The 26,643-nt window shown below is 36.2% G+C and overlaps 1 protein-coding gene across 5 annotated transcripts in view; it reads right to left on the minus strand.

Moving 5' to 3' along the window:
- Positions 1-403: 403 nt before the first annotated feature.
- Positions 404-26,643, minus strand: part of ECPAS (Ecm29 proteasome adaptor and scaffold) — a 110,412-nt gene continuing 84,172 nt past the window's right edge. For all 5 annotated transcript variants that reach the window (XM_012736714.3, XM_076008918.1, XM_012736712.3 and 2 more), the window contains 23 exons: positions 26,107-26,221; positions 25,318-25,386; positions 24,233-24,350; positions 23,761-23,928; positions 22,555-22,634; positions 21,834-21,939; positions 20,889-20,936; positions 19,701-19,822; positions 16,380-16,530; positions 14,595-14,660; positions 13,032-13,121; positions 11,872-11,938; positions 11,191-11,282; positions 11,049-11,115; positions 10,622-10,813; positions 9,862-10,070; positions 8,766-8,809; positions 8,479-8,671; positions 7,037-7,175; positions 4,912-5,017; positions 4,617-4,705; positions 2,136-2,207; positions 404-692 (listed from right to left, as the gene is read on the minus strand). In XM_012736714.3, the coding sequence (XP_012592168.3) occupies positions 553-692; positions 2,136-2,207; positions 4,617-4,705; positions 4,912-5,017; positions 7,037-7,175; positions 8,479-8,671; positions 8,766-8,809; positions 9,862-10,070; positions 10,622-10,813; positions 11,049-11,115; positions 11,191-11,282; positions 11,872-11,938; positions 13,032-13,121; positions 14,595-14,660; positions 16,380-16,530; positions 19,701-19,822; positions 20,889-20,936; positions 21,834-21,939; positions 22,555-22,634; positions 23,761-23,928; positions 24,233-24,350; positions 25,318-25,386; positions 26,107-26,221 (2,543 nt within the window). In that variant the 3' untranslated portion in view covers positions 404-552. The remainder of the gene's footprint in view (positions 693-2,135; positions 2,208-4,616; positions 4,706-4,911; positions 5,018-7,036; positions 7,176-8,478; positions 8,672-8,765; positions 8,810-9,861; positions 10,071-10,621; positions 10,814-11,048; positions 11,116-11,190; positions 11,283-11,871; positions 11,939-13,031; positions 13,122-14,594; positions 14,661-16,379; positions 16,531-19,700; positions 19,823-20,888; positions 20,937-21,833; positions 21,940-22,554; positions 22,635-23,760; positions 23,929-24,232; positions 24,351-25,317; positions 25,387-26,106; positions 26,222-26,643) is intronic.

Raw genomic sequence — 26,643 nt, forward strand, 5'->3', positions numbered from 1 at the left:
ATGTACTTCATCTTGGGTTAGCACTGATTTGGCAGCAGGTTGTTAAAATAAATAAATAAATGTATACTGGGCAGGACGTTAAACACTGGGGTTCTGATCTTTAGCAAAGGCCTATGTCATCTCAGAGCCTATTTCTTCAGGTGTAAAAGAAAAGGGTTAGACTATGATTTATGGGTCCCTTCCTGAAATAACTTTATTTAATTTGAATGCAGCTCTAAGATTCTTATACAGTTTGCTCTGCAACTTTGTCTAATAATTCCTTTAGTAACAACTTTAACTTTTAGTAACTATTTCTGCCAGTTTCATTTTCAACCACCTCTCAAACATTCAAGGTTCCATTAAGCTCACTCAGCCCAGATACTTTAAACACATCAAGTAAAATAAAGCTAATAAAAAACAAAAATTTAAGGCTTTTTTTTTTATTATTATTTCAGCCAAGGAATGATGCATGCTACAGATTAATCTTTACTTTCCCCCACTTGGTTTTTCAAAGAATACCACCATTTCAACCCCCAATGAACATGGCACTTGTTTGTTTCTTCCCCTTCTAATTTATTCCAGGTTTTCAAGTGTTTTCTTCAGTAATGATGCTTTCTCCTGCAGCTCAGGTCTGCTGTCTGTCTCCATAGTAGCTAAAGACTCAATCAGGAGCACTCTGCATTCAGATGTCAAACACTCCCACTGTTTAGATTCTGAATGAAAAAAGAAAGAAGGAAAAAACTCAGACAATCCTTATAGAACAAGCAAGGAAAAAAAGTTAAAACTATTTTTTCTCCATATACACTATCCCCAAAATAAATACAAAGCAACCACTTGATAACAGATCAGTTTATAGTGATCACAGATTCAGTAGGTGTGTCAAAACCTAATCATTGACAATAGCCTGAAAAGCACATCAGGTAGTTTCATCTCCTTTCCCCAGTAATAGTGAAATGAAGAAAAGTGAACTACACTGAAGCAAATTGTGAAGAAGGAAGTACCAAGGCAAGGCACACAGTAGCAAACAAGTCATTTCCACAACACCACAAGGCCACTTTATAAGATGCAGTCAGTAAAAAAAAAATCTTGAAACAAATTTCATAATTGCAAGGTCAGATTGATAAACATGATACTCTGTGACTCTTTTCTCCAAGGAAAGCATCAGAAAACTATACACATAATGAAAATTTTAGAAAATAAGAAAGTATATCAAATCTTAAATTTTGTTTATAAGGTTCTGCCCTTTTCTACCAATGTGGCTCCAAGCAAGTTACTTATTCATCTCTTAGTCTCATATTCCTCATCCAGACTGTATTAGTACGTATCTGGAAAATTGAGAATTTGGTAATATGACTAAGCGCCTTGCTCTTTTATTTCAACAAGGAAAAAAGAGATTATGAGATGTTTAGTGTAATTGAGCCTAAAAGGCCTATCCAATGGAGCCCTGAGAGGTGTTTTAATTGCTAAGCAAAGACAGAAACAGAAGTCAAAGAGCAAATACACAAAGCTGTGAAAAAAAACCACTCCATCTTCTTCATTCTTAATCCATGAAGTTAAAAAAATTAAGAGGAGGGGGCTCCTTTTGAATTAGTAGCAGATACACCCCTGAAGAAATGCTAGCAGTTTTCTTTATTCATTGACACAACAGAACATTAGAAGAAATGTGCTTCTTGATAAAGTTTAAGAAAAAGAAAACAGAAAAAAAAAAAGGTAAGATTAAGAAAACTACTGCTATCAAATTTGACGACTCAGGTAGGTAACTGTTAAAATGTTTTTCTGACTCTACTTTTCAGTGTGTCATTCTGCTGCTTTGTACACATACAGCAAATTCTCCCATGCCACTGTCAACTACTTCCTGTAACCAAGATTAAATTGGGATTCATGATGGAAACAAAAACTTGATTACTTTGGGATAACTATAGCTGAATAATACATTAAAAGTATATGAATTAAAAGATTACCAAATGTAAACATTAAATAAAATTTAATAGTTTTAGCTTTGTACATTATACTTGCATAATGCATGTATATTAATATGTACTTCAGAGTATAGGCTTAGAGTATAAGTAAAAACAGAAAACAAAAAATTTCTAAAAACATATGCCATAAAGTGTCCTGGCTTTCTGGTCCTTCAATCAGAACTAATGGGCACTCACCTTCAAGTTTTTTAAGCAGCAATTCTATCACAGATAAAGCTTCTGTTCTCACAGATGAGTAGGTCTTATTTTCTGAGAAGAAAATCACACAGTTCATAAGGTATGCCTTAAAAATTGAACCTCCCATATTAAATTAGTGTTATTAAAAGAAAGATATTCAGAAATTATAACTCTAGGAAAAGATACATCTGGTTTCTTTTTTTTTAGGAAGCTGAATTATCATCAAATACTTGAAATGTGCGACACGTCCACATTCCTTATTTTGAGAAAACAAAAAACAACAATTGTTGGCCAAATATATCAATCACCACAAAAAATGACAATATTTAAAAGATCCATTTTAGAAGTGGGAGGTTAAAAGACACTCTCTCAAACACACAGTCATCTTCACATCATACCTAAGAACAGTCTCTATGTTTCCATGACCCTCCCTTCATTTTACCAAAGGATACTGCAAGACCCATGTTTAGGCTAAGGCAGGGATGCCTGGAACACTGCAAAGACAAGTTTGTTAGCTGCCAGTTCTTTATTCATAAAAGCATGTTACCTCTAACAACTGCAACTGAAACATGTTTTCTTGGCGTCTACTCTTTGACATGCTATCTGCTTCACAGTAAAACTGTCTACCAAAAAAATTAACACACAACCAATCCCAGGGCAGGGAAGGCATGAGATAAACCTATGACATCTTGTTCTGCTACAAAGTGCAGAAGTGCTACAAAGAATGATGGTGACTTGTCAAAAAGACACAGGAGTCAGCTTGAAGGGACTTCCTGCTAGCCAAATCTGGGACAATTTGAGTAACAAATTAATTAAGAAAAATAACCATAAATCATTTGAAAGGGGAAGGAATCCACAAATCAATACTAATAGATAGCGATAAAGAGAGGAATCTTGCTTACACTAGAATTCCAACTACCAAATCGTGAATGTGGAGAAAGTGCTAGAGTTGGAAAATCATCTTCGTAAACACTGGTTCAGGAAAGAATTATCAATGCATGCTAAATCTACAGAAGAAATTTTGAAGATGAAAAGTATTTGCATGGTCTTCAAGTGTCTTCTCACAGATTGTTTATTAGACACAGTTTTGAAGAGCAACGGATTATCTGAATAGTCTTAAACAGTTTTTTTCCCCACAAGCTACCTTTAGACACAAGGGGAAAAAATATAATAGTAACTACAAAGTAGAGAAAACTGATGTACCTTGATCAGGTAATCAAAATTAACAAGACAAATGAGGACAGATGGACACTGTGAGCCTCTTAATGTGAGCAGGATACATCATTAATGTAGTATCCCAACTGAGAATTCATAACCTGTATCTAATTATCAGTAAACGTCAAACACCAAAAGAGAAACATTCTGTTTTTCAAAAAGGGGAGAGAGGGGAACTTTAGTCTTCAAAATTGTCAATATCATATAAGACAAAGAAAAGCTGAAGAATGTTCTAGATCAAAGGAAACGAAAAAGATAGAACAAAATTCAATAAATGATCCTAGACTGGATTCCCTAACAGAGGGGAGGAGAAAAAAATCCTATAAAGAACATTACTTAGTCAAGCGAACTAACTAGAATATGAACGATATAAAAAATACTGCATCCACATTATACTACCTAGAGCTGACAACTGTACTGTGGTTATGTAAAAGAGTGTACACAAAAGAATTTAGGAATAAAGGGAGTGATGTAAGCAATATACATATCAAGTGGTTCAGAAAAAAATCCACACGTATAGACACCAAATGGCAAAGCAAATGGGACCAAATGTTAACAGAGGATTCTAGGTAAAGCATACACAGCTGCAGTCCCCAAGCTGCATATCACCGCCTGACTCCGCTCCCCCCTACCCCATCCAGCACCTCCCAGTCTGTGGAAAAATTGTCTTCCATGAAACTTAGGAACCAGGCCTCACAGCAGGAGGCGAGCAGCCCCTATCTGTGAAAACTGCCCCCCATAAAACTGGTCGCTGGTGCCAAAAAGGCTGGGGACCGTTGGTATACAAGTATTATTATGTACTACTATTGCAGCTATTTTGTAAGCTTTAAACTATTTCCCAATAAAAAAATTTTGTAAATATTCGTCACAAAGGTTTTTCTGGTCTAAATGATAAAATCCTATTATAGTTCCAGATTAAAATATTCTAGTTTAGAGAAACATATAGATTATTTAAGTAGGAGATTTCTAGAAATTTAGTTCCAGACAAGGTAGGAAATATTTAAAGCTCAGCTCCTTAGCTTCATATAATAATTAGAGCCCAGAACAGCCTGAGCAACATAGCAAGACCCCATCTCTACAAAAAAAATTTTTAAATTTAGCTAGGCATGGTGGTGCACACCTATAATCTAAGCTAGGCCAGGAAGTCGAGGTTACAGTGAGCTATGACCATGCCACTGAACTCCAGCCTGGGAGACAGCAAGACCCTGTCTCTTAAAAAAATAAAAAAATTAGGACTCCTTATCAATTTCAGTTTACTACACTCACCTAAAGAATATGTGATTGATTTACAAGTTTCAAGGAGAATTTCAGCCAAAGCTTCAGGATCTGCATGTTCTTCTTCTAAAAGCATTAACCTATACAAATCAGAAAGCAAGATGCAAATGCTAGTTACTAAGGAAACATTCTAAAACCTTCCTGGTACAAACAATTTCTATCTGCATGTATCACTTTATCATGTCACTTTATCTACCAGATTTAAAATTTATAATAATTCCATTGTATATATAAAAGGCTAGGGGTGTAGACAAAATTTTAAAAACCTGAAAGATGAGCAAATTACCCCTGAAAAAAGGCATTCATTGACTGCAGGACTCCTAGCTGCACTTTCCACGTGCTGAGTTTTAGCCGTTCACACATCAATTTGCACAGCTCCTGACGATAACAACCTGGGAAAAAAGGACCAAGTAGGATAGAGCAGGAGAGAGAGTGTGAAGGAGCAAGAGACAGAGCAAATGAGGGACAGAGAGCAAGAGACAGAGGGACAGAGAGCCAGAGACAGAGGGACAGAGAAGGGAGGAGAAGGGAGAGAAAAGTAGGAAGGAGAGAGAAGAGAAAATAATAAATGCCTTTAATTAATGCCATGAATTTCCAAAAAAACCTTGAGTGTCACTTTTGTATCCAAATTCCCAAACACATTTCCTTGATCAGATACCAACCACCCCCACAAAGGTGCAACATAACTGTTTATAAAATGTTCATTTTCAAAACATCTCATCCTCCCTGGAACTGAGACAGCACTTTAACCACACTCCCCTTCCCCTTTAAAACTTCCTCAATGACAGCCAAAGAAAGCAGAACTCTGGAAGCCAGGAGCTCCTCTCTAGACACTGATAACCTTTTGCAAAGTGTAGGTTTAGCAAGAGTCAACAGTGCTTTATCACAAAACTATTATGCCAACTCAATTTTTATTATAATTATATAATTAATATTATACCAACAAATGAATCAGGAGTAGAAAACTCAACAAAGGAGTTATTTTTAAATGTTGTAGAATTTAGCAGAGCTCAAACAAATGTAAACATGGAGTGAGGAGGTAAAAAGCCAGAATTCTGCACTTGGATTGCTTCATAATAGCTTGAAATTTCCTTCTCTATTTTAGAGAAGCAAAAACCAGAAATTGTACATTGTACATTATAAGATAGCTATAAGAAGCTAATGTATAACAGTTAAATTCTCAAAAAGGCCTTGGCTCTGTGCTCAAAAACTGGCAAATAAATTTACGTTTCCATGTCTTATGTTATAAAATAAACTGCTTTGTATCTGTATCATCTTTTTGATATAATTCTCTTCCTTCTCTACCTAGTAAGAAAAAGTTAATAGTCTTAATGATGTCAAATAAGAGGAATTCCACTATAGCCTCACTTGCAAATTTGTACCTTTTGGGCAATCCTTCCTATAACATAACAAATACATCAATTCATACAAAGAATGACAGAACTCAAAGAAAACCTTAAGTTGGATTTTAGATATATCGAATCACCTATAATCAACAATACTTTTTGTAACATTCAAGAGTATTGAGATTTTCAGTAGGATACACTGTAGGATCAACACAAGGCAAACTTAAATAGCATCACCCCAAGGTTAAGACCCTGTAAAAGAACTCCAAATTAATTGCAACCTACTCCAACAAGGTTTACTGTTTGTATTTAATCCTTTAGAAATACATGTCCCATTATGAACATCTTCTAAACAGTCATGAGTTTCTCAGTGAAACAGAGATTTCACTTGCTTACTGAAGACTTGCTAGGAAGGCCATTAATTTGAGATGAAGAGACCCCACTAATAAATTCTGTATATTTCTCAGAATGGAGCTGTGATCATAAAGAAGAGTAACAGAAATCTATTTATCATCAAAATATCTGCATAAAATATACCATGATTGTTATGGGCTGAATCATGTCCCACAAAATTCATATGTTCAAATCCTAACCAACAGTACCTCAGACTATGTCAGAAGATACAGATTTAAAGAGGTCACATGGGTGGGCCCTAATCTGACAGGTGTCCTTATAAGAAGTGGTGATTAGGATCCAGAGACACAGAAAAAAGAACATGTAAAGACACAGGTTGAAGATGGCCATTCATAAGCTAAGGAAAAAAGTCTCAGAAGAAACCAACACTGCCAACACCTTGATCTTGGACTCCTACCCTCCAGAACTGAGAGAAATAAATTGGTTAAGCCACCCAACCTGTGATAGTGTTTTTACAGCAGTCCTAGTAAAGTAATACAATGATCAATGAGATTATATGCTCATGTAGAAGTAAAATTTCTGTTGGATAATTCTCACAATTAATGAGGCTCTACAAGGAACAATAACTATAATCTGTCATACAGAAAATCTGTTCTCATTAAGTAACTTCTGAGTAGCAGCACTTCTTCAAACGCGGTTTCTGGGGCTTACGTTGAGTCTCCACATTTCGGGGCCAGGCTTTGCCCAGGCTTTCAAAGGCACTCAGCAGAGATTCCAGCTGCAGCTCCTTTTCCTTATCATTCTCATCTTCATTTTTGGTTGCTCGGACCCCAGTGCTTTCAAATGAGTTCTAGGATATAGCAAGAAAAGGAAGGCAAACTTTAATATTTTATTCTTTAAAGTTACAGGTATACTATTAAAGCAATCGGTCATCAGAGCAGGAGATACTAAGCAAGAATTAAATGCTAAATTCTCTACCGTAAGTTTTCCCATTAGTAAGAAGAATTTGTAACAGGACTATTATACCTCTAAATACATTTGGGAAATACTTTAAAGAAAGCTGTAAAAAAAAAAAAGCAAAAAAATAAAAATAAAAAATACTGTATATGTAGTATTTTGAGCAGAACATAAGAAGAGTTGCATTAGAATCAGAGAATTAAAGATGGAAGGAACTTGGCAATAATCTAAATCCAAACTCTTTCTTGATAGACAGAGGCCAAAGGAAGTAACTAGTCCAGCTAGCTGGTGACAAAATCAACAGAAAACACAAGTCTCCTGAATCCATACACTATACCATTATGTGTATGACAGAAATTATATGAACAGTCTTTCTTTCTTACTGAAAGAAAACTGCACGTTAGCAGCAACACAAGAATGCTATTTAAAATAACTCATTTCACAAATAAATAGGTAAACCATACCCCTCTTTCTATGAACCAGAACTCAAACTTTAAAAATGAGCACTCCATTTTCCAAAACCAAATACCTTTTTTTTTTTTAGCCAAAGTCCCCCAGTATATGGCAGAAGCAATCGACATGGTACACTGAGCTCCTTCACCCTAGGACACAGGGGTGGCTTCTGCAGATGCTTGCAAGATAAAGCTTAGTACGACAGAAACTGCTCATTCACTACATAATCTGCTCTCCTCTTCTACCTACCATGGAGGGCAAATGGACATCCAGAATGAAGACTGCCTTTCCTAGCTTCATCTGCTGCCAGATATGGCTAATGTAAGTAAATACTCGCCAATGAGATGAATATAAGTGAAGTGCTGTGTAGCAGTTTCCAGGAACTCTCCATAAGAGAAAACTGACAGGCCCACTGTGACCTTTCATCCCTGCTTCATCTCCTCTGCTATGCCTGCCTGGAACACAAATACACTATGGACCCTGAGGACAATGACCACAGCCTACACATGGCAGTGCTGAGAGCTGTAAAGAGCCAAAATCCCTGAAATCTTCGTGAGGCTCCCAACTACTATGTGATAGACAAACCTCTATCGTGTTTGAGGCCGTGATATTTTGCAATTTTTCTGCTACCTGCAATAAAACTAATACATAAAACATGCAATTAGAGCAGAGGGGAAAAAAAAAAAAAACGCTTTTTTTTTAAAAGTATAAACTAGACCCAAGAGGATATAGGTGGTCATTACCTTCTTAATGAGAGGTATAACAATGTCAGAAAACTCCTGGAATCTGTCTTCTTTGGTGGCCTTCAAGACATCAGCTGCACAGCTGATGGCTATAATCTTGTATTTGAGATTCTCTTTGCAACACTCCTTCAGAACAGCTTGAAGAATCTCATTTGTGCTGGGTTGATTGGGGACAGACTTTTCCAGCTCTGCACTACAGGATCCATACAAAAGCATCAGAACAGTTAATAAAGGCTGCCGCTCAGATTCAGTTGAAGAAATGGCATCTTCATTGAAAGAACATTTACCTGCAAGCTGTCACCACACAGGCAATGGCTTTCAATAGTTCTTCCTAAGGGGTAGAAAGATGAGGGAATACTATTAAGCCCAAACACGCCATTTACACTCTCTACACTATGACTACAATTACCACAGGAATATATGATAACTATGACAACAAAAAGTAACAAGAGTCACCTTATCTTTAATGCACTGTCCTGTTTAATAAACACACCCACCAAGTTTCACTCCAAACCACAGACACAGGATAATTATCTTCATCTCCATTTCACAAAGGCCTAGAGAACCGATTTGATGACGGTCACACAGATAGGAGTGACAACCACAGAATTGGAACTAGGTCTGACTACTAGTCAGGTACTACACTTTACTAGCACTGCATGGGCCACTATTGAAATTTTATAATAATTTACATTGTTGAATATACAGTTGTTGCCACAATCTCATGTTCCCCACTGAGTGTTCATTGTAAGTACCCTACTATAGCCCTTGTGTAAATAATGACTGTTAGTAAACCCAAAAGAAATTGCATCTAAAGGACTTTGTTGAGCTTTTGTACCGAAGACTCTTCGAATTGAATGGCATAGATTCTGTGTATTATATTATTGGTTTTTCTATTTGTAAAAGATGATGACTGTATTAAATACATATTCCTAAACTGGAAAAAAAAATAATGACTGTTAGTAATTCACAGGCCCCACAGATGGGCATCTTCGGGGCCAGGTTTAGAAGCAGCTCATCTTGCTACTCAATTTCACATATGCCCAATCCTGATCTGTTCATGAGGTCAACAGGCATAAAATGGCAACAATGTGGTTTAAGACATTATAACTTGGAAGGCTGAATATGATAAATATATCAATTTCCAGCATTACTGTGCATTACAAGGACATAGGAGTTATACTTTGAGATGAAATATCACAGTAAATCAAGCAAAATTTACCCAAAGCTTCCCAACGGCTAGGAAATCTGGTTAGCAAAAACAATCCATCCAAAGTCATAAAAAAAAAAAAACCAGTTCCTTATTTTTATAGAAAATGAAAGATGAAATTGGAGTCCCTTAAGGAAACCTTAAATTTAACTGGGCATGAATGGTTTCTTTACCTTTCCTGCCCATGTTCTTCCAGCCAGGCCTTGTAACAATGCAGTCAGTATCATTCCCAGATATGGAGGGACTAGAGAACTTGTTTGTTTTGCAATTGATGCCATGGCAATTGCACCCTGGGCTTTCATTTTCCAGGACTGAGACTGTAAAGCCCTCTGGGTAATGGTAATCAACTCCTGCAGGTATAATCGAATGCCACCAAAGGAACCTAGGTTATAAAAAGCAAAATTAAAACAACCTTTAAGTGGAAAGAAAACTTAACTGACTTTTCTATGTCTGAAAAAAGTCAGTGTCCATCAGTCTAATGCAGTGGTTCTCAACTGTTAAAAGACTCCACTCTCTCAAAGTATATGGGGGTGAGGCTTATTCTACAATGGTAGGACTTTTTGAACTTTGATGTGCCTATGGGAGGGTGTCACACAAATGATCATCCATTAATATGTGTCAAGGTAAAAAACACTATTATAAAATAATACGCTAAGGCAACATAAAACCACAATTACACCCTCAACTAAAAATGTAAAGCTCTACTTTGCTTCAAATGAGTTTGTATTCTCTCACATGGGTAGCAGTAAATCAAGAGAAGAGCTCTGGGTGTCAACCTTGAGAACTTAGCAATTTGGACAGGCTTAAAATTAAGTGGGATGCATGCTGTTAAGGTTCTGGGAAAGTAACTACAGAGGAATTTATGAAGAAAGTAAAAAATTCTAGCTGTGGTTCCTAAGAAGCAGGTTTAATTCACAGGTACCATTTACTAACCAGGTACATTTTCCTGCCACACTTCAGTCCATAAGTTACATTCTTCTTTTTCAGATTTCTCCTCATCAGCAATTTCATGCATGCCTAAAAATGCCAAAGGCAAGACTTCTTTGGCATGGTTCTTTAATACATCAGGGCTGTAGCGTCCAATAGCATGAATAGTCAAAGCACAGGAGGTCTTGTAGATGGGCTCTGAAAATGCAGAAGAAATCCAAATCTTTATGATATTTATTTATTATTTTTAAGGGTAACCAATCTAAATAAACTATTACTCAACTTGTATCACAGCAAAACAAATAAATAGGTAAAATCAATTACAAGTATTTCTGACAAAGCACATAAAATCACGGAGGATAAGAATATTTGTTATTTTATTAGTTTGTTAACATTTACATTAAAAATGACAGAAAATAGAGGGGGAAGGTACCTTCTTTCTCCATATACCAGCCACTGAGCTTCTGCAGAAGTTTTTCAGTGCTACTGTCCCGTGAGGTCTGAAAAAGAAACAATCTTAGTCATTCTCTGTAATTATCAGAGTTTTACTTAACTAAATAACAAATTCAACTCACCCGAACTAAATGGCCCATGGCGAATGCACAGGATTTCTGAATCACACTGTTCCGATCTGTCAGGCCACTAAGCAAAGCACTCATAAGTTTACCTATCAGAAATAAAGGGAAAAAAATCTGATATTTGGTTGACTAAATATTCTGCTCTGTTCCCAAAATGAAAACAAACATAATCCTGTAATTAACATCTAATTTACTCCATAGTAGTTTAGATCCCTTGAATGTTGTATTTGTACTATCCATTTGCTTCCCTTTGCCTGATACCAAATTAAAAATTACACTGTGTCTAGAATACCATGGGAAAAGTTGCAAATTGAGAGCCAGGTGCATAAAGTTCATTAATCTGTTTCAGAAGCCAATCTAAGAATAGAAAAATGTAATTTTTCTATAGCTGATGTAAAATTAGCTATAAATGGTGAACAAGTCCTACAGAATGGCAGATACTTTTATTTCCTCATACCACGAAGAAATAAACAAATACTTACAAATAACAGTAAAAACTTGCTAAGCTTGATAAACCCTGCACTTCCTACAGAGAAGGCAATTGGGGGGGGGGGCTTTGAGGGGAGAAAAAGCATACAGCATCCCAAGCATGTCTGAATAATTATCTTACCTTTTAAAATTTTGTACACAAGACACAGCCATGCAAAAATGTCACCACACATCATCTGACAAACTCACCTGAGTAAGGTGTTAGGTCCTGAGGACACTGAGTAGTTAATGACACAATGACACTGGCACAGCCGCCCTATGAGTTACAAAGGCAAAAGTTTAAACTAGATGGTCACAATGTTCTACCAAACCATTTGCTTTAGGAATCAAAAATTTAACAACATAAAATATATGAAGCCTAACAGCCCCTCCAGGATTCAATCTAGGAAAAGGAAAACTCTTATTTCAAACTATAATGGTAATACAAAGATTTTTTTTACAAGACCTACAGTGGGAAGATGGGTGATCTTGAACACCATGAAAAAGAAGATTGGTACAATTTCCTGGGAGAGCAATTTATGTTGTCTTATCCATCACTGTGCTAACATTTCCATTTCTAGAAATTTAACCTAAGGAAATAGCTTCAGATGTGTCCAAAGATAGTCATCACAGCACTTTAATATTAAAAAAAAAAAGAAACTAACAGTAAGTCAGATATTCTTTGCATTAAAATAATGTTACATCCATATAATAGAGTGTCATATAGCCTTTAAAGAAGACATTGTAGGAGATACATGCACAGAAAAAAAACCAGAAGAAACACTCCAAAATATTAACACAGATTAACTCTGCATGCTGAAATTATGGACAATTTTTATTTTTAACTTTCTCCCAATCTATAAATGTTAAGATTTTAAAATACAAGCAAGTGTTAATTTTGTCACAAGAAAAAAAAACGTGAGTTATTTCTTTGAAAAAGGGTACTGGGTGGTATCTGATCCTTGAAAGATCTTGAAAAGGAAGGCATTTTTCAATCCAAATACCTGCTGGCCCACTGTGAGAAATGCTAATCACCACCTCAAACAATAATATCCTGATAACTGGATGAGCATTTCCATGAACTGATAACGAATAAGAACCCAGAAGGCATGTATATGGCAACCAGGGAACAGAAATGATTCCACTAAATAGGTAAGACAATATTTACTGGAACATGTTTAGTTTATTTCCTGAATCAGTAATATGTTTTCAGTTATCAGTGCAACCACAGAAATCAAATGGTTAACATATAATATTAATAATATTAGGTTTTGTGATAAAACATGAATTTTAAACATGACAGCTATTATGTTTTTGTGGCCCAACTAATGAAGATGCATCCTTCCTCTTATGAAAAATACACTACTTACCTTAGTTCCAAGACCTACACCACTTCTGATCAGTTCACACAATCTAGGAACTAGCTCACCCAGCACCGACACATCAAGATATTGCAGGCACTTTTGAAAAAGAATAAATATACAGGTAAAGCTTAGCAAGTAATTGAGTCAGTACCATATCCAATTAAAAAAACTGCCTATGTCAAATATGTAGCCACTGGATTTGACATGAAGTTGAAAACCTTCTGTTTGATTTTGCTCTCATTTCAATATTAAAACCATCATTGTACTACAAACAGAAAAATCATTCATCAGTGATTCAACAAGAAAAACCAAAACAAACAGGCCAAGCATGGAGGCTCATGCCTGTAATCCCAGCACTTTGGGAGGTTGAGGCAGAAGCATTTCTTGAGCCCAGGACTTCGAGACCAGCCTTAGCAACGTAGCCAGAACCCATCTCTACAAAAAATTAGCCAGGTGTAGTGGTGTGAACTTGTGGTCCTAGCTACTCAGGAGGCTGAAGGAGGAGAAGCACCTGAGCCTAGAAGTTCAAGTTTACAGTGAGCTGTGATTGTGCCACTGTAGTCCAGGCTAGGTGACAGAGTAAGACCCTGTCCCTTAAGAAAAAAAAGAAAAGAAAAGAAAAACATCAATTAACTAAAGCAAAAATAATAATTACCCAAGAATAAAGGACTTCTCTAGGCCTACTTTGTCTATCGATCCATGTTTGGAATAAAAAAACCTAGACTAAAATTAATATTCTTCAGTGAGCCTACCCTACCAAACCACCTCTAGTAAGTCAACTTCTTAGATGAATTCTCCTATAATTTGCTGGTCTTTATTTTTGAAAATGCAATGACATATATTCTATGATTAATGAACATAACTAAATGGTATTAATTAGCATTTCCCATTTCTTTCAACTTATTTCCCCCCCAAATAATCCAACTAAGATATAACATTCTTACACCAAATTTTGGTAATAGTCCTCCAGGAGGCATTACAAAATAGCTATTTTCTCCAGCTTTGTGATCAACTTAGTAAGTAGCTCACAATCTTAGTTAGCCACTACAGGGTATACACAGCATAGTGACTTTATCCAGATTCTAATAACTTCAGAAATCAAAACCTCAGAGTGCCAAGCAGGTCTTTACTGCAAATCCCCTCCTGGGACTGAAACAATGTATCAACGATGCTCAATACTCTTCACCTACCTTTTATGTTACCTACTTCATTAAATACCTCCAGCTTATACCTCCCTAATTCCTCCCAAAGATAACTCTCAGGCAGGGGTAAAACTCTGGACCTTTCTAAAAAGACACACCAAAGACATACAGATGTAAATTTATAGAAAGATCTTTTAATATGTTGTTATCCCTTGTAACAGAAATTTGGAATGATTCTAGTATCTGGAAAATTATTCCTTCTAGTATTACAGAAGAAAAAAGAACTAGACTAATAAAAAACTGGAGTCACAATAACTGCTTGACTCATCCCTTAAGTCTCTACTTCATTTAATGCAGCCTGAAGACTTTGAAGAATTACTCTTTTAGGTAAGTAAACAAACTTGCTCATTATTATTCAGACACTCACCATGTTGATTGTTTCCATCATGGGAGAGGATTTGGCAGCACTGAGTCGTGCACTGTCCATGGCAGCCTGAAGAACACAAATTCAAGTCACTTGGACATTCAATAATTAGGAATAACCCACTAATACTCCCATGAAAGGGCTTTACTTCCAAACTAAACAACTTTAAAAAAATAATCTGTAGATATAATGAAGGCAAACATAAGTTTAACTCTAATATCTTTTAATAATTTACTAGGAAAAGCAGCATCTCACTACAGGTAACACACTGAGATAATATAATAGAAATTAACATAGTACAGCTCTGAGCAAGTCATTCTGCCTTGCTGAGCTTCACGTTCTCCATCTACTAAATAAAGGAAAATTTATAAGGTTTTAAACAATTGTGTCTAAGTAGTAAAAAATTTTACATATTTAGTGCTTTACCTTTGTAATGAGCCTTCATATCTACCTACAATGATATCTGAGTCTAATAACTAACTATGCTAAAGTAGAGGTTAATTAAGTAGACGTAATAAAGGAGAAAAGTAAGGCATACAAGAGTGACTTGTCTATGACTACAAAGTTTGGACCAGAACTTATGTCTCCTAATTCTTAGTAAATATCCTATGAGCACCCAGGAAGGAGGCAAGTCTACTGCTAAAAGAGGAAAGCATGATGAATGGAGGAGAAACAGTAACATCAGAAGCAAAGAAAGAAAGTTATCAGAACAGTTTAGGCAAGTTAAAAATCAAACAGCGAACTGAGAAAAAACATTATATATGACAGAAGTTTAATAGTACTAAAAAAAATAACGACAAATGTAAAAAAATTAAAGAGCCAAATAGAAACACAAGCCTGGTATAGAAATACAATTCATAGAAAAAAACATAAATACAATATGAAAAGACAATAGACAACACTAGGAAAAGGAAAGTGCTAGTTAGAACAATGAAATTCTCGCTTATCAGACTGATGTTATTCAATGTTGGCAGAGATATAGACAAAAAAGAACACTCAAAATCTTTGCTATTGCAAAAACTCTCCTATGAAAATTCAAAATCATCTTACCGTAGAATACTATATATGCATTAAAAAGAATGAAATAAGTCTACTATAGACATGACATACTGTTAAAAAAACAAGTTGCAGAACAACATTCACAGTCTCACACTATTTTAAAATTAGTACGTTTGTTTGGTTTTGTAGCCTATGACTACAAAAGAATTTGAAAAAAAGGCACAGGAAACTACTGACTATGGGTACTTCTCAAGGAATGATACTGCGGTGATGGGGAGAGAGGACCCTCCCCAGGGCATGACCTTCTACCCTTCTGTTTTGGTTTAATTTTGCATAATAGATGTTTCATCTGCAATTTTTAAAAAATGACCAATCACAGACTAGGTAACTAGAGTATATCTGAAAAGCAGAAGAATTTTGGACTATGTCAAAATCTAGGTGCAAATTTTCTTTACCTGTAGGGCAGGGGAGTCCACAGAAGGACTCTGAAGGTGTAGACCCAACCCTGAAAAGAATAAACATGTACAAAAAACTGTGTTGAACTAATGTTAACACATTTTTTTGGAAGTGGCAGTTTTCATCTGATTCACAAGACAGTGTATGAGCTAACAACCTCCCTCCACAAAAAAATTAAATACCACATGTGGTCACGGAATGTTCTTGTAACAATATCATTCCAGCCGTGAACTTGGTCTAAGGACACTAGAAGGATTATTCAAATGGACCTCAGTATCTTAATGGGGTTCTTCCCTCATGACAGTTACCAATAAGTCTGTACTATCAACTCACCTTTTCTTGCTCTGTAGCCCGGAGGCTCAAGTAATTGAGAACTTGGGGCTCCAATACACTTAAGGACTCCAACAGAGCTGGGATGAGTTTCGGTGCATGTGGTTTTAACATGGCTCCCGCACTTTTGCTGATCTTCACAAGGGTGTTAATGCTACAAACACACAGAACACAACTCCTGAGTCCTTTTAATAAAACCAAAAAGCAAATCTAACAATGAAGATGTTCTATAGCTTATTACATTCAAGCATATACTCACATGCTTACAGAGCCTGGTCTTGGGCACTATTTTTTTTTTTTTTACTTTTTACTATAGACACTTCAAGCACATATGGAAGTAGAGAGAACCATAAATGAAATTCTATGTATTCTCCATCCAGTTCAACAATTAGCAACATTTGACCAATTCTGTTTCATTTATACCTACTCCATACATACAAGCACACTTTCCCCCCTGCCATTATATTACAGACATGTGCCACATAGCAACATTTTGGCCAAGAATAGACCACATGTACAATGGTGGTTCCCAAAGATATAGAGGCATACCTTAGAGATATTGTGGGTTTCACTTCAGCAAGTCACACAAATTTTTTGGTTTTTTAGCGCATATAATAGTTTTGTTTACACCACTGTGTAGTCTATTAAGTGTGTAATAGCATTATGTCTAAGAATAAAAAAAGGTACATACCTTAATTTAAAAATATTTTAGGCCAGGCATGATGGCTCACTCCTGTAATCCTAGCACTCTGGGAGGCTGAGGTGGGAGGATCGCCTGAACTCAGGAGTTTGAGACCAGCCTGAGCAAGAGGCTCAGGCTCTACTAAACCCCATCTCTACTAAAAATAGAAAAATAAGTTGGGCGTGGTGGCACACACCTGTAATCCCAGCTACTGGGGAGGCTGAAGTAGGAGGATCACTTGAGCCCAGGAGTTTGAGGTTGTAGTGAGCTATGATGATGCCACTGCACTCTAGCTGGGGTGACAGAAACTCTGACTAAAAATAGATACATTTTAATGTTAAAAAATGCTAATGATGATATGAACCTTCGGCAAGTCATAATCTTTTTGCTGGTGGAAGGTCTTGCCTCAGTGCTGATGGCTGCCGACTGATCAAGGTGGTGGATGCTGAAGGTTGGGATGTCTGTGGCAATTTCTTAAAATAAGAAAGGAATGATGTTTGCCACATCAATGGACCCTTCCTTTTACCAAAGATTCTCAGTAGCAAGTGATGCAGTTTGATACCATTTTAACACTATAGAACGTCTTTCAAACTTGGAGTCGATCCTCTCATACCCTTCTGCTGCTTTATCACTCTTTATGGAGTATTCCAAATGCTTTGTTGTCATTTTGAAAAAGTCACAACATCTTTGACAAAAGTAAATACCATCTCAAGAAATCACTTTCTTTGCCCATCCAAAAAAGCAACTCTTCATGCAATCAAGTTCTATCATGAGATTGCAGCAGTTCAGTCACATTTTTGGGCTCCCCTCACAATTCCAGTTCTTTTGCTATTTCCACCAAATCTGCAGTTATATACTTCTTCCACTAAAGTCTTGAGCTCCTCAAAGTCATCCAAGAGGGTTGGAATCAACTTCTTCCCAACTCCTGTTAATGTTGATATTTTGACCTCTTCCCATGAATCAAGAATGTTCTTAATGGCATCTAGAATGTTAAATCCTTTCCAGAAGGTTTTCAACTGACTTTGCACAGATCTGTCAGAGGAATCACTACCTATAGCAGCTCTAGCCTTACAAAATGTATTTCTTAAATAATAAGACTTGAAAGTTGAAATGACTCCTTGATCCATGGGCTGAAGAATTGATGTTGCATTAATGGGCATGAAAACAACATTCATCTTCTTGTACATCTCCAACAGAGCTCTTGCATGACCAGGAGTATTGTTAACAAGCATTAATATTCTGAAAGGAACCTTTTTTTCTTAGCAGTAGTTTTCGACAATGGGCTTAAAATACTCAGTAAACTATGATATAAACAGATGTGCTGTCATCCAGGCTTTGTTGTTCCATTTATAGAGCACAGGTAGAGTAGATTTAGCATAATTCTTAAAGGCCTTAGGATTTTCAGAATAGTAAATGAGCATTGGCTTCAACCTAAAATAACCAGCTGCTTTAGCCAGCTGCATTAACAAAAGAGGCTGGGCATGGTGGCTCACACCTGTAATCCTAGCACTCTAGAAGGCCGAGACGGGCGGACTGCTCGAGGTCAGGAGTTCAAAACCAGCCTGAGCGAGAGCGAGACCCCGTCTCTACTATAAATAGAAAGAAATTAATTGGCCAACTAATATATATAGAAAAAATTAGCCGGGCATGGTGGCACATGCCTGTAGTCCCAGCTACTCGAGAGGCTGAGGCAGCAGGACTGCTTGAGCCCAGGAGTTTGAGGTTGCTGTGAGCTAGGCTGATGCCACAGCACACACTGTAGCCTGGACAACAAAGCAAGACTCTGTCTCAAAAAAAAGAAAAAAAAAAAACACAAGAGAGTCAGCTTGTCCTTTGAAGATTTGAAGCTAGGCATTGACTTCTCTCTAGCTATGAAAGTCCTAGACAGCATCTTTTCCAATATAAGGCTGTTTCATCTACTTAGTGTAGCTATCTTCATCAATTATCTTGGCTAGACCTTCTAGATGACTTGCTATAGCTTCTACAATAGCACTTGCTGTTTCACCTTGCACTTTTATGTTATGGTGATGGTTTCATTCCTTAAACCTTCTAAAAAGATTCTTCCCCCATAAACTACCTAAGTACCACGAAATACTGTTAATATTACTTTGTTCTATTTTTAAGAGTGAAATAAAAATGGAACAGATAAAGTTCCTAGATAGCATTCTAGTTTAAAAACAAAAAAAAAACACAAACTAGAATGTGTGTTTTGATTTTAACTTAAAACAGCCACATATATCTAAAAGTATACATATATTTTTTTAATATTTCATTGTTGCAGATGGTATCTTATCTTAAATACAGTAATCTGTGGAACAGTATTACTAAGTGTTATAACCAGCCAGCAAGCTCCTAAGGACCTGTGGCATAAGAAAATGTGCTTGCTGGAATAAGCAGCTGATGACAATAGAGTAACACAATGTACTCAGAATGCTGGGCAAAAACAAGGTCACATGAGGATGTTTCTGCAAAAACATTCTGATTCACAACTTTTTACAAATGACCCAAGGTCACCTCAATGGATTCTCCTCAGCTTCCTTCTCTATATTTTCAAGAATCCAGCCTTGAAAGAAACACAATTTCTCCTAAATGGCTAGGAACTGAGCAAATTCAATACATTCATTTCATCAACTGATCCACACCTGAGGGCTCGAACTTCCGTCACAGGACTCATCATTCCTTTGTCCAGAAGGCAAGGCAGTAGGACAGCGATGGTTCTCTGGCCAGCTGCTCCTTTGGCAGGGTCACACATTTTGACACAAACCTCACATATAAAGAGCATGGACATTAGTGAAACTGACCTCTCATCCAGTAAGACACTCATCTGACAAAAGACTTTCTACTTCACGTATCCATACAAAAGAGTAAGTGAACCTACTTCCTATGACACTACAGGAAGAGACAGAGGAATGAGATCTGGGATTAAGTTCTAGGTCTGCCAATAACTAAATAGAAAATTTGGAGTAAAAATGCATTTTCCTCTCCAAGCTTTGGTCTTCTATTTTTGAAATGTGGGACAAAACAGTTGAAGATGAAATGTGAAAACATATAAGCACTTTGAAGAATATTTTAAAAATCATCATTATCATGATCAATAATTCGGGGTTGCAGCACAATATAGTAATCAAGAACAATCTGGAATGAGAAACATCTAGAACCTAGTTTTATTAGTTACTAACAAGGTGACCTATGGCAAGGTTTGTGCAACTAGAATGTAAAAGTCCTTGATATATTACAAAATCAAGTTCAACTGTGAGACTACTTAATTTTGAAAAGCTTGCCAACCTCATAGACAGGAAAGGCAGATTTATACAGAAACATAGCAATAGTAAGAGAAAAGGCAGACATTGCTTGATCTAAGTGAGGGGTTCTCAAACTTTTTAAACAGTGGACCAGTTCACTGTCCCTCAGACTGTTGGAGGGCCAAACTATAGTTTAAAAAGAACTACGAACAAATTCTTATGCATACTGCACATATCTTATTTTGAAGTAAAAAACAAACAGGCAAAAACACCCGCATGTGGCCCGTGGGCCATAGTTTGAGGACGCCTGATCTAAGTGAATAACGTGCTCCTCAGGGTCAAGTGAATGTATCATGTTAAGTTCACCATTTAAAGAGACAAGAGGTATACTCTGTTCAAGACACTAGCATTCCAGTGCTATATACAGCACCCACTTTCTCATTCATTATAAGAGTAGTGAACCATAACATGAAGGCAATTACACTGCAGCTAACTGTCATTTCATATGACAAAAAATAAATCATTATTGTCATACTCACATAGAACCCAGCCCCACTCCAGCCCCCAATGAAAGACAGGAGTTTTCACCTTGCTCAGAGTTTTCAGAGCTAGTTCTGCTGCTTTTCGGACAGATTCCTAAAAATGAGAAAAGTGTGACATCATACAAGTTAGAGAGTTTCATTATCAGCTATCCTACAATTTGTAATTTAAGAGCCTCACACCCTACAAAGAATATTGAAAAAAAAAAATCAACGGTTAATGTCAGCTTTAAAAAAAAATGTCTCATTAGGTTCTTTGCCCATCAAGGAACATATTACAATGCCATATTATTAATTTTTAAACATTAGGTGTGATCTATTTGACCTTATTATTCAGCTATTTATTTTCAAACAGCTTGCCAACCTCACAGACATGAAAGGTAGACTTACACATAAACGTAGGAACGGTATGAGAAAAGACAGATGTTGCTTGATAGGGTCAAGTGAAAGTTTTAATGTTAATAAGTTCATCACATTAAGTATAACACCTCGGTAACTAAATGTATTATAAAAGCAAATATATAAAGATGTGAGGATTATGAAAGACTTAAAAATCTCTAGTGGATAAAGAAAAAGGAAAGGCAAAAGTGATGTATCTAATATAATGGTAAGATATCAAAATGCCTTTGATGTAGATTGTCCAGGAAAAATACAGAAGAATTGGTCATATTTTGGGGGGAATGACTAATCTAATTTATGAAACTAATTAAAAGAGAAATACTATGTATTTTTTCAAAACCATTATTTGTCCCTAATCCTATAGCACCATGAGATCGCTACTAAAAAAAGTCAGGCTGTGGCCACTTTTTTTTTCTAATTCAATTCAATTTAGATCTAAGGATACTCAATCCTCACAGACACATTAACACTGAAACTTTGAAGGGAAACTCTTAAAATAGTCTGGATATGGAATTTTGATATATATAACATACATATTTTAACAATTCCAGTTTAAGTTATCCTATAAATAAATGCAGACTTATTTCTACAATACCTTGATATCATCTTGCACTCTAAAAAGTGTTTCCCAAATTTCTGGAAGTTTATTAATGATGTCATCTAAGGGTCTTCCTCTCAATAAATCATTCAAAGCTAAACAGCTGAAAATAAATAGTTTGGTTTCAAATGATCAAGAAAGCTCAATATTTTACTAAGAAACATTTACAGTAAACAAGAATACAGATTCCACCTATAATTTTAGTCCTAATCCCTCTCCTGGACCCTAAGACAGTAATGACTGTTCTCTTGGTGCCACAAATATACCACATATACATGGCATTTACAACTATCAAATGTTTGCTTCTCACAACTATAATACAATTCTTTTGAGATGATACATCATATTTTACTCAACAGTGCACTCCCAGGGCCTAGCACATTCCAATCACATATTAGGAACAGATTAAATATAATTTGTATATATAAATAAATGCTACACTACAAATTCATAACAGTATGTAAACATATCTTGGTGTCAACCAATTTAACAAGTAATCTTGAGCTTCTTTTATTTCATACTTATATAAACTAAGACAACTTAGGAAAACCACTGATCAGAGTTTAAACAATGAAAAATAACTGTCTAACTTAAGCAACTAGGAATATGCTATTTAGTAGTTTTAACTTATTCCTTTTGTACAAAGTATAAAACTTGCACATTTCAAGGAAAAAGATTCAATTTGATTTGATTAGTCTTATATTCCTAAAAATGGTACCTGGATTCTCGTACTCGCCACATATTACTTGTAAGGTTCTTCACCAAATCTTCAAGAATTTCCTTCAAATATTTATCCACCTAATGAAAGCAAAAGGATAAAATGAAAAATGCAAAATCGATTAATAATCAAATTATTCACTCTTAACCACAATAACAATGTTTCTGAATTTAACAATCTAAGTGTCTCTCCTAGGCCTCTCAGCCCACAAATCTCTCCCCACTTTGGTTGCCATAAGCTGCCAGAATGATCATTCTAAAATGCACATTCAATCCTCTTATTTTTCTCAGTGCATGAGAATAAAGCCCAATCACCTGGGCATCACACAAAGCCTGCTGTGACTCATCTGCCCCAAAGGTACCATGTTTGGTCTTACCTCCATTCCTTGGCACATACTATTAATACCTCTACCTACAATAGCCTTCTATGTCCTGCTTGGTTGGTAGTCCCGCAAGATTCAAATTAGCCATCCCTTTCTCAAAGAAGACTGGCCAAGGTTCTCTCCTCTGCGTTCCCATAGTGGGTGAACAGTGAGGAGAACAGAGGAGATAGCTGTTAAGTTCTGTTTTGGACATCTAAAGTTTATGGTATCTTAAAACAGCATCCAAATGAAGATGTCATGCAACACTGAAGCACAAGTCACATCTGGACCAAAAGTATAAGACTGGGAACTATCACAATGAAGATGACATTTATATGCCCTGGAACAGCTACAGTGACAGCTGAGAGAGCAAAAGGTACTCAGAGGCAAGCCCTGAGAAATCTTAATATCTACAAGTAGGACAGCGCATGATGAACAGCCAAATGATAGGGAACCAAGAGAGAAAAGAATACGGTAACTGCTTGCTTCCTTATCTCTCTCCCCAACTAAGTGAATTCCTTAGAGGTGGGACTATGACCCACTGTCCATTGCATCAATAGCACCTATCAGTATTTAGTATTCCATTTGTGTGAATGTGCTATCACTTCCTTAACCATTCACCCTATGGACATTCAGACTGTTTCCATTTTGGAGATTTCCATAAATGTTATCATAGCAGCTTTGATACTGTGAAAGAAGGAAAAAAAGCATGGAATAAAAGAAAGTTATTTGTTTACACAAATAAGTATACAATGTAGAAAGGAAGATGAACACTGGATTTAAATCCTGTGCATGACCTTAGACAAGCTACAGAATTTTCCTAACACGAGTCCACAGATACTTGCCGTGGATTTTTCAGTGACCAATGCATTCCAAATACTTGTCATGGCCTGTCGAATGCCAAGGTTGGGATCAAACTGATAACGATAAAGTCGAGGAACTATCTGAGGCAGAAAAGGAGCCAGCTGTTCTCCAGCTCTGGCAGCAATTACGTTAAAACCAAAAGCAGCACCCTAAAGATAATAATGAGAAGATGAAGTGACTCACATGCATCTGTTGTGGTAAAATATTAACATATTAAATATGTGAGGATCACAAAATTCTTCCTCCCAAACTTGTTCCTAAAGACAGACTGATTTTATTGGGTGTCCCAGCTTTACCGAGCAATAATAGTTGCTATGTGGTGGTTTGTCTCTCTCTAATCAGGCACAGACTTTTACAAAATGCACTGCATATCATTTGCCACTATCTGCCAATGTAGTATATTTGGTTTCTAGGGAAGTAAAAATTAAAAACTGTCCCGTGATAGTAACTTACCTTCCTAGAGTTCCACATTGCATGATGGTTAGCTAAATTCATAAATTTATATACCAAATCTGGCTGACTAAGATCACTTGCCAGAGAACAAAGCTCCTTGTACGTAGAAAGCCCCTGGCTTGGAAACAAAAAAAAAAAAAAAAAAAGAGGAGGCAATAATATATTTCTCTATCCCCAGCCTAATAAAAATTATATCATTAATATTACTAGGACATTTTAAATTACATTTTTCACTCAATTTCTAATACTGAGTTATCTCGTCACCATAAAGGCAGAAAACCAGGTTGGAAAAGAATATAAAAAGTCATCTAATTCAATTATCAACAATTCCTAAGCCCCTTTACACTGCTACTGGTAAACAACCTAAATGTACCTGCAATGCCCATGAAGTGGAGCCCTCACCACCCTGGAAGGCAACTCAATAATCCGTCACTGTGCACAAATCTCTCATAATCACAAAAGAGCCATCTGAAGACATCTGTCTCCCCTAAGTCTTTTCTAGGTTAGACCACCCTAATTCTGATAACTTCCTTGAGTCCTGTTAACTTTCCTCTGCACAAATAATATTTGCTCAAATATCATTTTATGTTACTCTGTGACATAAACCTCTATTTACCAGGTTTAAAATACATACATACAGGCTGGGCACGGTGGCTCACACCTATAATCCTAGCACTCTGGGAGGCTGAGGCGGGCGGATTGCTCAAGGTCAGGAGTTCAAAACCAGCCTGAGTGAGAGCGAGACCCCGTCTCTATTATACTGTAGAAAGAAATTAACTGGCCAACTAATATATACAGAAAAAAATCAGCCGAGCATGGTGGGGCATGCCTGTAGTCCCAGCTACTCGGGAGGCTGAGGCAGCAGGATTGCTTGAGCCCAGGAGTTTGAGGTTGCTGTGAGCTAGGCTGACGCCACGGCACTCACTGTAGCCTGGGCAACAAAGCAAGACTCTGTCTCTAAATAAATAATATAATATAATATAATATATAATATAATATAATATAATATAACATAACATAATATACATACACACACACGTTTAAAGATGTTTACAGTATCTGATTGATGGATTAGGCATACTTACCCGTCTGGTGTTTTGCCAAGGGTTCCCCCTTGAAATACCACCGTCTCTCCAGAAACTTCATGTTTAACTCTAAGCCAAGACAATAATAATTTAAATTAGCAAAGTTTTCATATCAGCATTCAACTAATGGATACAATTCATTTGCAATCTAATAAAACTGAATTCCCTATCAAATGTCTACTATGCAAGATATAAAAGTCAACTACTCCTTTCCATCAGGCTGGGAATTTTGTAAAGTGAGATCTAGAATGAACAAATAGATATAAAAGACATCCCATATAAAGTTACACTGAATTAAATGTCACACATTAAAAACTATCTTTCCTACAAGGAAGGCAACATAAAGCAGCAAACAACCAATTATAAGAATGATTTTCACATACTTTTCAGAGATTAGACTAGGATATGCAAGCTTCTTCTCCACATCTTAATTTTCATTTAGCCAACAGTATTTATGGAATACTTGTAATCCAATGCATTAACTGTCGTGGGACCATTCAAATTTCAAAGTGTGACCTATTGGCATCCTTCTAAAATGAACAGTATACACTGGGAGAATAAACTCCTATCCACAGCATAGCAATCACTGACTTGCAATTTTAAAAAGACATAATAAATAGAAAAATGGAAAGCTAAATTTTCCTTTTTCCATAGCATATTCTCAGTATATGCATATACTTGCCCTACGTGTTCAATTCTAAAATTTTCAAGTTCATTTCTCAAAAAGGAGTGCAGGATGTAACAAAAAAAAATTAAAATAAAAAAATAAAATTTTCAAGTTCACTATACCTTTTGCCAGTCATAAGTGTTTCAACAAGTGTTGAAACCAATTCTTGTTGATCTTGTTCATTGCCTAGTTCATAAACCAACCCAAGGCCTTTTGAGGCAACATCTTGGCTAAGCTCTACAAAAAAAGTCAGACAAAATTATAATACTTTAATAAAAATATGTCTACTGGCTACCAATTCAAAATTTTTTAAAAGTTGTGTTAATATTAACCTAAAATGATATATCAAAGATATAAAAAACAGAATCGATTTGCTTATTTTGTTAGAAACATACTAAATCATCTCAGTGAACACGACACCATACAAGTCACTGTAAATGAGAACTACATTCACAGAAGATCCAATTCACAAACCAAGACAACACTGACGGATCCACACAGTGTCCCTGAACAGTGCAGAATGACAGAATATCCATGGACTGTCAGTCATACACAGAGATAAATAGCCTCACAGGATTTTAATATACCCACATCTAATTTTTCAAAAATGAAAAGTCAATATAAGATGAGCTATGAAACAAAGCTACTATTTAAATGTC

This window comes from Microcebus murinus, chromosome 12 (genome assembly GCF_040939455.1).
Source record: "Microcebus murinus isolate Inina chromosome 12, M.murinus_Inina_mat1.0, whole genome shotgun sequence".
Classification (NCBI taxonomy): Eukaryota; Metazoa; Chordata; class Mammalia; order Primates; family Cheirogaleidae; genus Microcebus; species Microcebus murinus.